At 44.0% G+C, this 16,981-nt stretch overlaps 1 protein-coding gene across 2 annotated transcripts in view; it reads right to left on the bottom strand.

The window, feature by feature from the left end:
* Positions 1–1,103: 1,103 nt before the first annotated feature.
* The window catches only part of LOC134663594 (fibronectin type-III domain-containing protein 3a), a 99,163-nt gene continuing 83,285 nt past the window's right edge, over positions 1,104–16,981 (bottom strand). The window contains exons 1-8 of one of the 2 annotated variants that reach the window (XM_063520002.1): positions 11,046–11,317; positions 10,310–10,508; positions 7,116–7,330; positions 6,618–6,772; positions 6,200–6,386; positions 4,060–6,090; positions 2,361–2,555; positions 1,104–1,341 (exon numbers count right to left, since the gene is read on the bottom strand). In XM_063520002.1, the coding sequence (XP_063376072.1) occupies positions 1,255–1,341; positions 2,361–2,555; positions 4,060–6,090; positions 6,200–6,386; positions 6,618–6,772; positions 7,116–7,330; positions 10,310–10,508; positions 11,046–11,087 (3,111 nt within the window). In that variant the 5' untranslated portion in view covers positions 11,088–11,317 and the 3' untranslated portion in view covers positions 1,104–1,254. Of the gene's footprint in view, positions 1,342–2,360; positions 2,556–4,059; positions 6,091–6,199; positions 6,387–6,617; positions 6,773–7,115; positions 7,331–10,309; positions 10,509–11,045; positions 11,318–14,646; positions 14,823–16,981 lie in introns of those variants that run through there. The other variant, XM_063520001.1, reaches the window with a different exon arrangement.

Here is a 16,981-nt window from a genome sequence, read left to right as displayed (position 1 = left end):
CGTAGTAAAATAGCTTAAAAAATTCTCTAATACTGTAATGAACAATTAGTAGCAAAAACATCAATATTTAGTGATGATTACATAATTATTTCTTTGTCATATTTGGAACTTAAATTCCTACAAATTAGGTCGAATTTAACAAATCCCTATTCCATTATACCGGGTGGTAACAATCTCAATAATTCGTAATCTCTAAATTTAAAATTATACAAATAAAATAACTCTAATTTACATAATATAATGAATTAATGATTAATAAAAGTTCATGTCCTATGATATAAAATGTTAAAATTAACTATCGTCGATACAATACGATTATATGAATGTTATCAAATAAGCATTCGGAGTAACATGATCGGACTGTGACGTCACGGCCGCGTCGGGGTGATTGGGCGCGGTCCGCGGTCGAGTGCCGCACACGGTGGACACCGTAGATACGCGGCCCGGCCTCGACGCGGACGCGGACGCGGCTAGGGACCGATATTATGTAAGCCATCATTCAAAACGTGTCTATAGAAAGAAAGCATTTATTTAAAATCAGTCTCATTCGCATAAGGAAGTGATCACAGCACACACACTGGAAACTCGTTGCAGAGCGAGGGGCCATGTCCCTCTCAACAGAATGTTAATAATAATAGAGCACCTTGGTCGCTATACTAAATCTGATAAAACATGCAACAGACCGATTTAATATTTTATAAAAATATCATTAAATATTTGGAAAACATAATTACAGTCAGAAGACTAGTAAATATTGGAAGTACATTTCATTCAATATTTAAAAGAATATTTTACTACATGTATATTGAAACGTGATAAAATAGATATCAGTTACTATATAGAACATCGCCTTCTCAGACAAGAACGATAAACATAAACAGCAAGTTCGAAGCATAGACTAGATATAGAGTTTGTGAAAGTTTACAATTACAACATACAAGAGACAATTATGATATCATGATACGCTGCCATTAAAATTATACAAGTCGGTGACTGCAACATTTACGCATAAAATATTTTATACACTCGTGAAGCCACAGAGCGGGCGAACCGCGAGTCGCTAGGCCGAATACTCAGACTCGGGCGAGTCATTTACATAATAAACAATTCGGAATTCAACTACAACGTCTCGTCTCTCGATAAAATATTGGCGGATAATTGCACAGTAGTCGCGGTGCGGGAGTGGCGTGGGTGCGGCCACACCGCACGTTAGATGGTGGCGAGCGCGCGCGTCGGCGCCGCCGCCAGCGCGCGTCACGGCCGCGGCTCCACCAGCTGCTGCACCAGCACCGCCACCAGCACGCCCAGCAGCAGGAACGCGCCCGCCATCAGCCACGCCACCTGACACATTATTTATTAGCATCCGGGAACTTTGTGGGGTAACCAGTGGAACTTAGGGTGTTGAAGGCAATAAAACACTCACATGCTAACATAATGTATGCCAGTGTATATGTCGTAGTCAGATCGTATAATCCGCCGTATTACATTACGGCTAGCCGTTTTCAAAAACAGGGGCGTTTTGAAATGCGGCGGTTCGACGATTAGCCGGATTGTCATTGCGATACGTTCTTCAATAAGGCGGCCTACGTTTAGCCGCATCGTACTACTATTTTAGATTGTAGAGTGACCAGTTCTTTCGGTTGCCTACTTAACCAGAGTTTGACAATGTTTGCAATTTAATTTATTTTTACCATGGTCCCACCGCACTACATGTATTTCTTTTCCAAAACATTTCCTTCACAACTTAAATAGACGGAGCCCCGCTCGGGGCTCCTATTTCTGGGCGGTTTGCCCTTCGGGCATCTGAAGCTACCTAATGAACCTGACCTACTTACTTACCTACGCTTTTTCCCCAAAGTGTAATGTTTTCACGGACGTCTCACTTAATCAATAGGTAGGCGTAGGCAGGTTAGGTTCGTTAGGTAGCTTCGGATGCCCGAAGGGCAAACCGCTCAGAAATAGGAGCCCCGCGAAGCGGGGCTCCGTCTAGTTATGTTGCGAAGGAAATTTTTTTTTAAAGAAACAGTCCGTCGAACTCCAGATTTGATGGACACCCCAGCGTTTGTCAGGCAGCGCCACAAGTGTTAAAAATGGGAACTAAAAACTGTCAAAACGGCGGCTAATGACTCGCTGTATTACATTACAGCTAGCTGTGTTGAAGAACGTATAGCGCCGAATACATTCCGGCGGATTCTCATTCAGCCGCATTCAATACGGCTAATCGTTAAACCGCCGCATTTCAAAACGCCCGTTTTTGAAAACGGTTAGCCGTAATGTAATACAGCGGATTATACGATCCGACTGCGACATATATAAACGAAATGTAGCCCCGGGAAACAATGAATGTGGTATGTAGTGACCTGGCGGGAGGAGAAGGCGCGCGTCGTGCGGGCGCGGCGCGGGCGCGGCGGCGGCGGCGGCGCGGGCACGGCCAGGCGCGCCGGCGCCGACCACGCGCTGGCCAGCCCGCCGCGCACCGCGCACACGCGCACCGAGTACTCGCCGCCGTACTCCAGCGCCTCCAGCTGGCACTGCGGCTCGCAGCCCGAGTACACCTGCCCGACCGATAAAAGGGTTTTTTGTACCGATGGCGTGTATTTTGTACGGATTAATAATGGAAAATTACTTATTGTAGATTCGAACAAATAAGATTAGATTAAATTAGAACATCAAAATTTGGTGATAAATCAAATTTTATTTGGCTACAAATATAATGACCACCAAAAAATACTTTGGTACCCTAAATAAAAAAATCATGCTTACCAAAAAAAATTACTGAACACCAAAAAAATAAGGCCTAAAATTACAATGTACCACCATTTTAATTACGACTGCACTTCAAATTGTATTCGAATACCAAATATATTGAATGATTACCAAAAATCATTAATGATCACCAAATCTTGAAGACCAAATAAATGCGATATTTTCACCTAAATAAACCACTATGATACCAAAAAATTTATACATATTACCAAATAAAGTAAAATGATGCCAAAATTACTAGCCCCTCCCGCTCAACCCCCGTACCCCGCACCGCATAACTTAGGTAGGCATACTGAAATGCTACTAGAAAAGTATGTTAGGTTAGGTTTGTACTGCTATCAGTTAAGTGGGCTAGGTTAACACTGCGACCCTTACAGAAACGAATTGCTACTAGAAAAGTGGGTTAGGTTAGGTTTGAACTGCGACCCTTACAGAAAAGAAATGCTACTAGAAAAGTGGGTTAGGTTAGGTTTGAACTGCGACCCTTACAGAAACGAAATGCTACTAGAAAAGTGGGTTAGGTTAGGTTTGAACTGTGACCTTTACAGAAACGAAATGCTACTAGAAAAGTGGGTTAGGTTAGGTTTGAACTCCGACCCACACAGAAACGAAATTCTACTAGAAAAGTGGGTTAGGTTAGGTTTGAACTGCGACCCTTCCAGATAAGAAATGCTACTAGAAAAGTGGGTTAGGTTAGGTTTGAACTGCGAACCTTACAGAAACGAAATGTTACTAGAAAAGTGGGTTAGGTTAGGTTTGAACTGCGAACCTTACAGAAACGAAATGTTACTAGAAAAGTGGGTTAGGTTAGGTTTGAACTGCAACCCATACAGAAACGAAATGCTACTAGAAAATTTTGCTTTGCTTTAATAGGATAGCAAGATTTAAAATTTTGGTTATAATTTATCATTAAAATGGAGTTCTAATTTTGGTGGTCATTTACTATTTTTGGGTTTACAATGATTATTTTGGTGTCATTTTATTTAATAGGATAGCACGATGTAAAAATTTGGTTATCAATTGACATTAAATTGGGGTTTGAAATTTGGTAATTATTTACAATTTTTGGGTTAATAATGATTAATTTGGTGTCATTTCCTTTAATAGGATAGTAAAATGTAATAAAATTGGTAATCATTTCACATTAAAATAGTGTTATAATTTTGGTGATCATTCATTATTTTAGGGTGGTAAAGTAGATTTTTTTGGTATTAAATTTTATTAAATCTGGTGATCAGTTAAATAGCAGCCATTTTATTTTGCAAGATAACGATAAAAAAAATAAAGCCTCACCTCTTTGAATATGGCATCCTTCCCCCTCGCGCACTGCAGCACGTAGGTGGTGGGCACGGCGTCGTCGAGCGCGTCCCACACGGCGAGCGCCTGGCGCGGCGCCGGCAGCGACAGCGCGGGCGCGCGCGGCGCCGGCGGCGGCGCGGCCGGCGTGCGCGCCGCCAGCGCCGCGCCCCACGCGCCGCGCCCGCCGCGCGTGTCCGAGCAGCGGATCCGGAACCAGTACTCGCTCGCCTCCTTCAGCTTCTTCACCTTGCAGCTGCGCGCCGAGCCGCGGTACACCGGGCGGAACTCGCGCGCGTCCGCCGCGCGCATCTCCACGCAGTAGTGCGCGCCCTCGCCGCCGCTCGGCGCCCACTCGAGCCGCAGGTAGTTGTGCGCGGCCTGCGCCAGGCGCAGCGCGGGCGGCTCGGGCGGCGGCGGTCGCGTGCCGGCGCGGGCCTCCTCGCTCCACTCGCCGAGCCCGAGTTCGTTGAGCGCGGCGACGCGCACGCGGTAGACCGTGTCGGGGGCGAGGCCCTCCACCAGCCGCTCGGCCGCCGGGCCGTCGGTCTCGAACGCGTCGTCGTCCACCTGCACGCGGTACCGCAGCACGGGCGCGCCGTGGTCGGCGGGCGGCCGCCAGTGCAGGCGCAGGCTGTCGGCGCCGGCCTCGTGGCGCGGCGCGCCGGGCGGCCCGGGCGCCGCGCGCGGCGTCAGCGCGTCCCGCGGCGCCGACCACGCGCCGCGCCCGGCCGCGTTGGTCGCGCACACGCGGAACAGGTACGGCGAGAACGGCACCAGCGAGTCCACGACGCAGCTCGTGTCGGGGCCGCGGTACACCTCCGCGTACGCCGCCTCGTCGGCGCTCGCCGCGCTCATCTCTAATCGGTAGTCGAGCACGGGGGCGCCGTTGTCGCGCGGCGCGGTCCACTCAAGGCGAGCGGAACGCGCCGAGAGGATTTCGGCCGTCGGCATATCCGGGGCGTCGGGCGGGGCGGCCGCGGTGGTGAAGTCGAGCGGCGCCGACGGCGGGCCGGCGCCCACGCGGTTGACGGCGGTGACGGTGAGCCGGTAGGCGCAACCGGGCGCCAGGTCGCGCACGTCGCACTCGGGCCGCGCGCCGCAGTAGGCCAGGCGCACGCCGCCGGGCGCGGCCAGCGCGGCCAGCTCGGCGCGGTACTCGGTGAGCGGCGCGCCGCCGCTGCAGTCGGGCGCGCGCCACCGCACGGCCAGCGCCGTGGCGCGCGCGGCGCCGGCCGGCTCGGGCGCGGCGGGCGCGCCGGGCGGCGTGGCCTCGGTGGTGACGGTCTCGGCCGCGGACCACTCGCCGGCGCCGGCCTCGTTGGCGCAGCACACGCGCGCGCGGTACGGCGTGCCGGGCTGCAGGCGGTCGCAGTGCGCCTCGCGCTCGGGCCCGCAGTAGGCGCGCCGGTAGCCGTCGCCGCCGTCGAGCTCGAGCGTGTAGGACGCCACGGGCGCGCCGCCGTCGTCGGCCGGGGGCTCCCAGCGCAGCCGGAAGGTGCGCGGCAGGACCTTCCCGCGCGGCTGCGGCCGGCCCGGCGCCGCGGGCCGCTCGGCGAGCGTGCGGTACGCGACCTCGGGCGACCAGGGCCCCTGGCCGTCGTCGGTCTGCGCGCTCAGTCGGAAGCGGTACTCGGTCGCGCGACGCAGCTCGGTGCACGTGTGCTCGTTGTTCTCGCCGTGGTAGGCGGGCCGGAAGCCGTAGCCCTGCGCGGGGTCGTCGACCTGGAGCGTGAAGATCTCGTCGCCCTTGCGGGGCTCCCAGGCGAGCGCGAGCTGGTGCGCGGCGGCGGCGGCGAGCGCGGGCGGCGCGGGCGCGGGCGGCGGGGCGCCGGCGGTCCAGGCCACGCACTCGTCGCTGTAGTCGCCGCGGCCGCACTCGTTGACGGCGGCGACGCGGAAGGCGTAGCGCGTCTGCGGCCGCAGGTTGCCGGCCGTGTGCTGTCGCGTGCGCGGCCGCGACACCTCGCGCCAGCCCTGCCCGTCGTCCATCTCCAGGATGTAATGCGTCAGCCGAGCGCCGTTGTCCTGGGAGCAGAAAATGCATTGAAACCGAGTTAATAAATAAACTACACAGGTTTTTGATATCACCACCATGTATTTTCCGGGCAGTCGTTTATCGGTAGGTGTGGCGTACCTGCGCCTGCTGCCAGCGCAGCAGCAGCGAGGTGCGCGCGCGCTGCGTGGCGCGCGGCGGCGGCGGCCGCTCGGGCGGCGCGGCGGGCGCGCGGAACGTGACGGCGTCGCTGGCGCCGCCCGTGGCCTGCCCGGCGCGGATCTGCAGGCACACCGAGTACTCGCAGCCCGGCCGCAGGTCGCGCACGCTGCAAATATAAACAATTGCTCAAATAATACTGAACACTACACGAGTTCATATATTCATTTTAAGGGTTTTATAAGTTTTAAGTTTTGATTTTTTTTTGTAAGTGTTGTCTTAGTCTGACCACTAGATTTCACAGGATATTTTAATGTTGATGGTTATTAATTTGAATGCTAAAGCTTCGAAAAGCGAAAGTGGACAAAGGTACAATAGTTGTATACAAGAAGCTACCAACCGGCAGGAGAGCGAGGGCCCGCTGTAGATGGCCTTGTAGCGGCCGCGGTCGCCCAGCAGCAGGTCGTAGGTGAGCTCCACGTTGGGCAGCGTCACGCCCTCCGGGAGCGGCGAGTTCCATTGCACTAGCGCGCTCGTCGGGGTCATGTCGCTGACCTGACAAAACATAAAATCATGTAAGGCATCTAAGAAACATTTGAGTATAACGGGGGTTGTTTACTGGCCATTACGGGGTCAAAAAAATTCTGGCCAAAATGGGATACTCTGACAACACCGATTGTCGTATGTGTGGCGAAGAGGAAGAAACAGTAAAACACCTAATGTGTGAATGTCACGCCTTCGCCAGACAAAAAAGCTATTGAGTTGTTGACGGATCTTTTCTAAGGGGTAATTGCACAAAAGATCCCTTTGGATCGAAGTGTATCTGCAAGGGCCCCCGAAAACAATAAGATCATTTGAGTGCGTAGCATTAGCTGTAATAGGTTGTCGTTATGGATACCTGCGGCGTGCGCGTGGCGGAGAGCAGGTCGAGCAGCGCCTGCGTGTCGTCGTCGTCGCCCTGCACGGAGGCGCCGGCGGAGGAGCCCTCGCCCTCGGACCAGGCGCCGGAGGAGGCGCCGCCGCTGCCGCCGCTGCCCGCGCCGCCGCCGCGCCCGTTCAGCTCCTTGCGCGGCGACAGCGACGGCGTGCTGCCGCCCGAGTTCGCTTCTGGAACTGAACACGAATGCCGTTATCAATCAATCAAAGCATTTATTTTCAGGCTTATACCTTACAAACTAACATATATATATATACAATAATAAAAATCTTAAATACTAAAAAATCATTTTCGTGACGCAGTTTTCTGTTGCGGCGTCACTTGCTCCGGTGTAGGATTCGGTAGATTCCCACGGAACCGCCGAAATATCACACCCTTCGGCCAGAAGTCCGTGCTCGAGATGGCTTCCAGCAGCGGCCGCGGCACGCGCACTACAAACGTTATAAACTTCTTAGGAATGGTGTCAATGTGATACCAAAAATGAATTCAGCATCCCCGATTTATACGAAAATGATACCAAACACGGCCTAGCAGCTTCACTAATGTAGATATCAAGATAAAATTTAAAGCCCTAAATAAACTTTCAAGAGCGGATATCTCAAAAATTATTCAAGATATCGAAAAACATGACTGAATAAAACTTGTAACAATTTTTATCAGCTTTTGGTTTTTCTCAGTAGTCATGTTGCTAAGACGCATAGTTTCCAAGATATTAGTGAAAAACCGAAAAATGAGACCTTCTTTCCCCCTCTCCCCCCCAGCACCGAGGCTACGGCCGGGGACTTTTGATATGTTCACCTCCTAACTAGTCCAAACAAAGTTACGGAGTCAAAAATTGTGTTCCTAGCATTTCCCTCTATAACTTCTTATTTCTTGGCCTAGAGACGATAGGCTACGTATACAAATCGAAATGTTGAATAAAATTACTTGATTCATCACTGTACAAATGACATTGGCCATAAACTTCTGTTATACCTAGTATTTTTCAAATAGCTTGGTTACAGTGACAGCAACACCACACATACACAGATTAGTGGTGTACTTTCGTTTGGGCCAAATACGTTTCGCCAAATTTCACTTCCCAACAAACTTATCGCAATAGTTTCATTTCCCAAAGGAACCTTTAGCAAAGTTACACTTCGCATATAATTTATTTGGTCAAATTATCATTTAGCATGATTTTACTTTGTCAAATGTTATTAGGACAAAAACTTATTTAGCAAACGTTTTTTATTGTCTAATATTATATTCCAAAAAGATGTTTGGTCAAAATTGTCACTTTGCAAATTTGACAAATAGGCATCTCTATTTAAATTTGGTTTTTTTGTTATGTTAATATGTATAGGTACGTTAAACACAAAACGGAACCACTATCAAAAAAGTGGGTTAGGTTAGGTTAGAACTGTGACCCTCACAGAATCGAAATGCTATTAGAAAAGTGGGTTAGGTTAGGTTAGAACTGTGATCCTTACAGAAACAAAATACTATGTACTAGAAAAAGGTCATTGAAGTGGATTAATTAATTTAATAGAATAACGAGATGTAAAAAATTTGCATGACATTTTAAACTAAAATGTGGTTTAAATATTGGTGGTTATTTACAATTTTTGGGTTACAATGGTGTTATGTGCTTTAATAGAATAGCAAGATGTAGCAAATTTTGTTATCATTTTACATTAAAATGGAGTTTTAATTTTAGTGATCATTTACTACTTATTTTTGGCAGTAGGAATGCTTTTTTTTTGACGTTACATTTTACTACCTATATGTATATTTAATGATCAGTTAAATACCAGACAAATAAAATTCTGCAGCCTCCTCTCTATTGGTATGTAAATTGTATGCCAAGCAATATTTTGGGACATGTAAGTTATGCTTAATGAAATGATACATTTGACTAAATAATATTTGGTAAAATGAAACTTGTCCAAGTAATTATTTGCTAAACAATAACTTGCCAAAAAAGACTATTGCTAACTGAAAATTTGCGATAAGTTGTTTTGCCAAACATTTTTTTGGGAAATGATAATTTGGGAAACATAGTTTGGGATGTGATACTTTGGGAAACGTTTTTGGCCCATTCGTTAGTAAACCCACATTAGTACATATTTTAATTTTAAGGTTATAAGTTGCATGGAGATGACAACTGTCACTTTATACCCAAGCTACGTGAAAAATACTATAATTGATTTCTGTCTGTCTGTATAACAAATTGTTGAATAATTTGTTCCGTTTGCGTTCCATTAGGTTGACATTTGTGTTTATAATAATTCATTGCAGATCACATTATTCCATAAAACAACATAAATCATTCAAATTATTATAATATAACAATAATGCAATGTTATACTAATTGACAACCATTTCAAAAAAGGTCTGTTTGTTTTTATTCTCTTTATTAGAAAATATAAATTTAAATTTAATAAAAACAGCAAGATATAAGTCTCATTCCTTAAGTTCAGGCAAGCAGAAGAAAGTACAACATAAAAACATATAAATTTGCTAAAGTTGTGACAGAACTGTAGACACATTCCATAAAGAGAATAACAAATTATAACATTATTTACAAATTATTTTGAAACCAGTATCTAATAGATATCGAATTTACTTCAGTCATATCCCGTTAGTGTAAAACTTGAATGCTTGTGATCTGTAGCTACAAGTATGTTTCTGTAATTGGCTTTCCATCTCTTATTAACATGGGATACTCTGTATAGATAGCTGTTGGATCTCCAAAAAACAAGTGCGAATCAGACTCGCGTTTCTAGGGTTCCGTACATAAGTCCGACTCACGCTTGACTGCACATTTCTAATAGGTTTTCCTGTCATCTATAGGTATAGAATAGAACTATTTTGTGTATTTTTTTCAAAATTTTAGACCTAGTAGTTTCGGAAATAAAGGGGGGGAATGGTAATTTTTTGGCTATATTTGAAATAACTTCGAACCTATGTATTTTAAAATTATAAAAATAACATGTCAATCTTTGGGTCACTCATTTACATATGTGTACCAAATTTCAACTCAATTGGTCCAGTAGTTTCCCAGAAAATAGGCTGTGACAGACGGACAGACGCACAAGTGATCCTATAAGGGTTCCGTGTTTTCCTTTTGAGATACGGAACCCTAAAAATATAAATATATGAAATGAACTGACCTATTCCATTATTTCTATTGGTCTGTTTGCGCTCCAGTTTTTGTTTGAGCTTGGAGTGCATTCTCTGTGTTCGTTCATCTTTCTGGTAGACGGGCGGAGGCGGGGAGTGCTGCATGTGGTGCGGCGGGACATGGTGGAAGTGAGCAGGGTAGCCAGGCCCGTAGAAATGCTGGGGACCACCTGCACCATTTGCCGGACCCTGCAATCATAAAAATAACTAGTTAACATTTATTCCACTAACATTTATTTATTACATAATATCTGGGAGACCAAGCTTTGCTCGGAAAGCATATAAAAAGAAAGTGCGCGTTTTGCCAGAGACAAGACCTAGCTAGATCAATTTATCGCCCCTGAAAACCCCCATATAGCAAATTTCATCAAAATCGATAGAGCCGTTTCCGAGATCCCCGAAATACATATATAAATAAATAAACAGGAATTGCTCGTTTTAGATATAAAATCTTCAAAAGTAAATAATATGATAGGGACATTTACATTAACTGTCATAATAGCGGCTTTAAAGGTCCCATTTCGACAGAGTATTAGATTTATGTTTAAGGTGATTATAAAAGACTTAACATTTTATATCACAATATCCTCAAGTACAATCCGACAGCCTAAAATTCCAATCTTATCAAAAACAATAATAAGTAACAAACATGTTTTGCACATTGACATATGGTGCAAATTGAACATAGAAAATGGTTAACAAACAATAACAATGCACTAAACTAACCTTTGCTTTAGAGGGATCTTGAGATTCTTCTGGATTTGTCATGCTATCTAAATTATATACGTATTTTATATTTTGGTGGACGTCAGCGCCACGTATCCGCCGATCGGCGCTCGCCGGCGATAACGTTCAACTTCCCAACGGCTTTATCGCAATCCGCCAATAGGTATAACGTAACTACGATAAGTACATCACCAACCACACTAACACAGTATGCATTGTACAATACACTAAAAATGTCAGGATTATTCCACCGTAATCGTAAATGCATGAACAGAAATTAACACAACACTGCCGCGCTACTTGTGTTTGAATTACACGCGAAATGACAAATCAATGGAATTTGTTTACACAGTAGGTGAACACGTATTCATTTTTAGCGTCAACTCTGCCCGGTGTTCATATCATTGCAGTATTATTATCCTCTGTTTGAAAATAACACAGTGGAATACTATAAAAGTAGATCCGAAAAATATTTGTATTTAAAAGTATAGAGTGAACTGCTTCACAAAACAAAGATCGATATTTCAATTCAAAGTAAGTGCAATATAAGACGAGGGTGAGAAATCAACAAAACCAAACCAAGCCGCTTTACGATTTTAGTCCTGTCAATGTCAGAGTGACGTTGTTACAAAATGTCAATGTCAGCTTGTCAAAGTGCTTGATCAGTGTATTTTTCTATTTTTGAAGTGAAAACTTCTTTAGCGCTGTGCACTTTATAAGGTGGGAAATAGTTATTTGTACAACAAGAGATCAAAGTTTGATATTTCTTCGAGTGCTTATTTTGAGTCCCGTGCAAGCGAAAGATTCTATAATAGATTCACGAGCGTAGCGAAAATCGCATTTTGCTCACTGAGTGAGACAAAGTGACTCAGTGAGCAAAATCGCATTTTGCTCACTGTTTTTAAGAAGCAAAGTACCCTTGTTCGAGCTGCTGAGGTGAAAAATATGTTAAACTCGAGACAGCGTAACGCGTAACCCTCTGTTTCGTTTTTATATTTTTTCCTATATTTCGTTTTTATTCACCAAAGAACTATAGTGATAAAATAGGCCAAATGACCGAACGAGATGCACTTATGGAATTTTTCAGTAAGAGTATCAGAGAAAGCGGTATTATTGCTTGTCCTTGTCACAGTCTCACTTTTTGTTTGTTCCCCACCAAAAATTTAGTATGGTTTATGGTGGGCAACAAATAACCCGACCGAATTACGTAGATTGTTTTTGGTATATTGTCAGGAATATTAAAACGTGTTTTTAATATTGTCGCTTTGCGTATGTTTTGTCCCTCACGGAGGCACGCGTATACCACTTCTATAGGATGCTACTTTTATGAAATTTACTGGGTCGGTAGTGCTGCACTCTGGCGGCAGAAAATTGCAGTAATATCCCCTATTAACAGATAGAGTAGATATTCCTTATCACGTATCTTAGACCATTAATATTTCTCCCCCACCCCGTGGTAACTTTTACAATTATTTAGAAAGAGGCAAAGCAGACGAAGATGTAGTAATTATGCGCTAACATTAAATTGGCGCCCGCATCATATACTTAATGCCATAAATCGGCCTACGTTAATTAAACATTGTGATGCGCGGAGCCGGTGTCCTGTGATTATCCTCTATATAACAAGCTGATCTCTATTATCAGTACTAAGTGAAATGATTGTAAAAATATATTAATCTACCCCGACCTTGCTAGGCCAGTGAACTTAAGCATGGCAGCCGGCGAGAATATCCGCCGCCAGCTTAGCTACCGACGCGGCTAAATGACAGCTTTAGGGCTCAACTTTGCCGAGAAACCCGCTAAATGGTTTTTGCATGAGAAATCTACTCAACCGGGGTGAATAGGGATGGCCGGGGTGAATAGGGATATAAATTAAAATGTGATTTATTTGATAATTTCTTAAAAAATACCCACACAAAATGATTAATCTTATTCGATTGAAAATAATAGTAGATTTTGTTTGATACAATTTGTGTAGATAGTTTTTAAGAAATTGTCAGGTACTTAAATCACATTGTTTTGTCCCTATCAAAGGGAATAGACGTGTCAGAATCAGAAGCCGGTGTTGCTCGAAGGAATAGAGTGTATAGAGAGATATTGTCATAGTATATTTTGTAGTCACTGTGAATTTGCTGCCATCTTTCGACAGATTTTTAAAACTTTTAGAACGTCATTTGCGTTCGATCCTTATTCTTTCAGTGATATGTTTAAAATTTGTTGAATATCAAAAAAGTCGTCATCTACTCGAGACTAGACCAAAGGTATGGTTCCATTTTATCGAGCGATGGCGCCATACCTTTGGCCTAGTCTCAAGTAGATGACGACACTTTTTATATTTAATAAATTTTACACTGTGTGTAGTGACTGTATAATTTACTTTGACATTCCGCCTCTATTTCAAAGTCTCTTTGGTTCCTATTTACCCCAGCCATCCGTATTCACCCCAGTTGACGGTACTTGTTTTACAATGCAAACCGCATAACCATATATTTATTCGAGATAGCAATCTCGACGTAAATCTAGAATGCTGTAGGTGCGTTCTCGTGGCGCGGTCATGGTTTACAATTTATAATTAAAGCTATTGGTTTTATCACAGCGCAATTACTCCTGATGGCGCCTATTAAATCTACTTCATACCATAACTAGATCCAGTTCGTAGTAAATCTACTATCAAATTATTGGGGCATTGCGTCACTGTGTGTAAAAAACCAATTAGCAAGACGATAGTTAAATCTTAAATTATTCGATTAAGTGATTTTCATCATATATGCACTTATAAGTAATTAGGCATAAAAATTAACCCCTCACATGTGTCATATCGGCCATATCAGCCTTTAATGAGTTGCTGTCATTCTGCCGAAATGTGGGGTACAGTTAATTCTACAAAGGACCTAATTCATTCACTGTACGACACAGCTTAGGTAATGAATGATTCATACGCGGTGCACTGAGTGCAGGGTACCTTCAAAGGCATACAAATTAGGCAACCTATTAAACTCACGTGCAATTCTAGATTAATTACTATTGTGGAAATGACGCTTTTCGTACCATAAGTCCTTGAATAAAATTTCTGGCAAATTTGCCACTTTGGTTGAAATGCTTATTTTAGATGCTGGTGCAAAAACGCATCCCGATAGCCAGGTCAGATAGAGAAGTAAAGAGTACAAACTGTAAACTAGTAATGCATATGCACTTTTGGAGTGATACCACAATCTTGTTCTGGATAATCAATTACCTGCGCCATTAAAAGTCATTCATTGTGACTAGGTTGGATAAAATCGATCTACTTACTACCTACTATATTCTGAGCTCACTAATATAAATATAATTATTAGGTTACATCCGTATACTTATAATATACATGCCGACACAGCAACTCGAAATGTCTACGAAGAGGCCATTTTTCGCAACGTACCCATCAGTAACCGTCGCAAGTCGCGATCATACCTAATTTAAATACATATATAGGCACTTTTTTTTCACTGCAACCTAGACGCATTTCTGGTTCGCCCTATGAGCGAACTAGAGGCATTAAGTCCACCTATTGTACTTTTTTAATGTGCAATGAAGTTTAAAATAAAAATAAAAATTTGATACTAACGTAATGCGGCGGCGGCTGATGGTGCGGCTGGTGGTGCGGCTGGTGGTGGGGCTGGTGGTGCGGGTGCTGGTGCACCTGCTGGTGCTGGTGCACCAGGTAGTGGCGCATGTTCTCGTCCAGCACCGGCGGCAGCATGGGCGGCATCATCGTCGCAGACGTCACCACCGGCATCCCGCCTGGAACACCATAAACGTGATGTTAATGTAACAAGAAACCTCGACACTTGTACAGTCGCCATCAAATATATCGGAGCGGCCAAGGTATTCACAATATCTGAACACGCACTCTAACGCCTTAACAATAGAGGCGTGTTCAGATATTTGTGAGCACCTTGACCGCTCCGATATATCCGATGGCGACTGTAGGTCACCATTACGCTCCGCGATTGTTGCGCCATTTAGGGTCCTAGCTATATAAATTAGTGCGTAGATACAAGTGCGGAAAACAGGAAATTCGAAACGAGTGGCGATAAATTAAAACACGACTGAAGGGAGTGTTTTAAATCGACACGAGTTGCGAATTACCTATTCGCACGTGTGTATCGTAGTACAACGTTTTCCAGTATCTACATATTTAAACCATTTAAACATTCGACATTCCTACGCACGGAAAGTTACAACCTTGCATATTTTTGTGAATATTCCATTAGTGTTACCTACTTACACTTTTTTGCACTATTAGGCAAAGCTCTGCGTAGATGGCACCTTTGTGGCACATACAGTAAACTAACCACATCGAAATTTCGTTATCTAATCTCTCTTGCATATTCGAGCAAGATTCGAGCGATAAAGAGGCAGATAACTTTCGATTTTCGCTTTTACCGGTAGGCCCTTGTTAACAAATAGCCTATAAAAGTATAAATAGCCTATGCATCAATGTCATATTTTTTATTTTCTTTGTATGGAATGTCATATTTTATTGTCTGTGAAAACTTGTCAATAAACAGTTTAAGCATAGATTTATAATATATAGAGATACCTTCTCAGCGAGCTGTCACTGTTGCCACTTTTGTTTAGTGTACGATTAACAATGTGGCCCACCTTGCCGTAGCCATGTCGATAAAGTCATATCGATAAACTATCGACATTTCTTGCAATTTTAATTTTACTTCAAAGGTTTAACGATACCTAAAATGAACAAAAACGCTTTTATTCTTTATTGTGGTTATCAGATCACAATTTTATCGTCACGCCACAGAAGGGAACCAAGGGAAAGTTCAGATATTTAATTAAAATACATAAATACCTACTAAAATATGTGTTCAGCAATAATTGAATTATTTTATTATATTCTAATATATTTATTATTCATTAGCATTTCATTTATGTTTATGTTTAACAAAGATATTGAAGCTTCAAGTAATAGCTATTTCGTTCCGCTGTGTAGCGTTTATCGACATATAACACGATTAAAATCGACTTTTCACATCCCTAAAAGAGCACACATACACGTTTTTACGCACACATACACAGCCTTGGCGCATCAAAAAAGGCAACACTTGATTTGAAGTTCACCTTGTCAACAGTATGGTTGTCCTTTTTTGACAAATGGCATTTTTAAAAGAGCGAGGAGAGGGAAGTGATACTAGTTGCTGCGCCGTCAAAGTGAACAGAAAACGTTGGGCCAGGTTGGGGCCTTGAATTTAAGGCACAGTATGTATAAGTTAATCTATGAATTTACTAGAGTCGGTGTGCTGCACTCTGGCGGCAGAATATTTCAGTAATATCCCCTATTCACTCATGTACTTAACATGTGCTGTATATTATTACTATGTGCACGGGGACGACTCTAGACTTAGACCAAGAAAAGTCTATTATATGTATTTATGCGTCATAACTTCATAGAACTTTGACGTTTAAAATAACACTTGCACTGCTTGCTACTGCAGACTTTTCTTGGTCTAACTCTAGCTATATTTATCATGTACCTACCTACACTTGTCTATGGAAATAGGGGTTACTGACATTTTGCATTGTTGCTCCCACTATCAAGTGTTCTAGTTACTAAGTACATATTATCATTACCGACCGTGACTACATAAAGCAACCACTAACCTAGCTGCACCCTTTCTGCCCTATTCGCAGCTTACAATGTAGGTGGCGAAGTAATAATACAGCGCATGTTACATAGTAAGACTTCCATTGGGTTTAGGGTTGCCAGATGGTCGGGATTTGGCGGGATTCTCCCGATTTTTAGCATGTGTTCCCGATTCCCGATAAAGTGAAAACCGTCCCGAAAAACAGCTTTACGTTATAAAACAATAATTTCAAATTCCGAACTATCGTCGAGCGAGCGGGCGACCCGTGTCGAGCGATGAACGAGAGTCTGTTCAAGA

This window comes from Cydia fagiglandana, chromosome 4 (genome assembly GCF_963556715.1).
Source record: "Cydia fagiglandana chromosome 4, ilCydFagi1.1, whole genome shotgun sequence".
In the NCBI taxonomy this organism is placed as follows: domain Eukaryota; kingdom Metazoa; phylum Arthropoda; class Insecta; order Lepidoptera; family Tortricidae; genus Cydia; species Cydia fagiglandana.
This window is presented reverse-complemented; position numbering and strand designations above follow the sequence as displayed.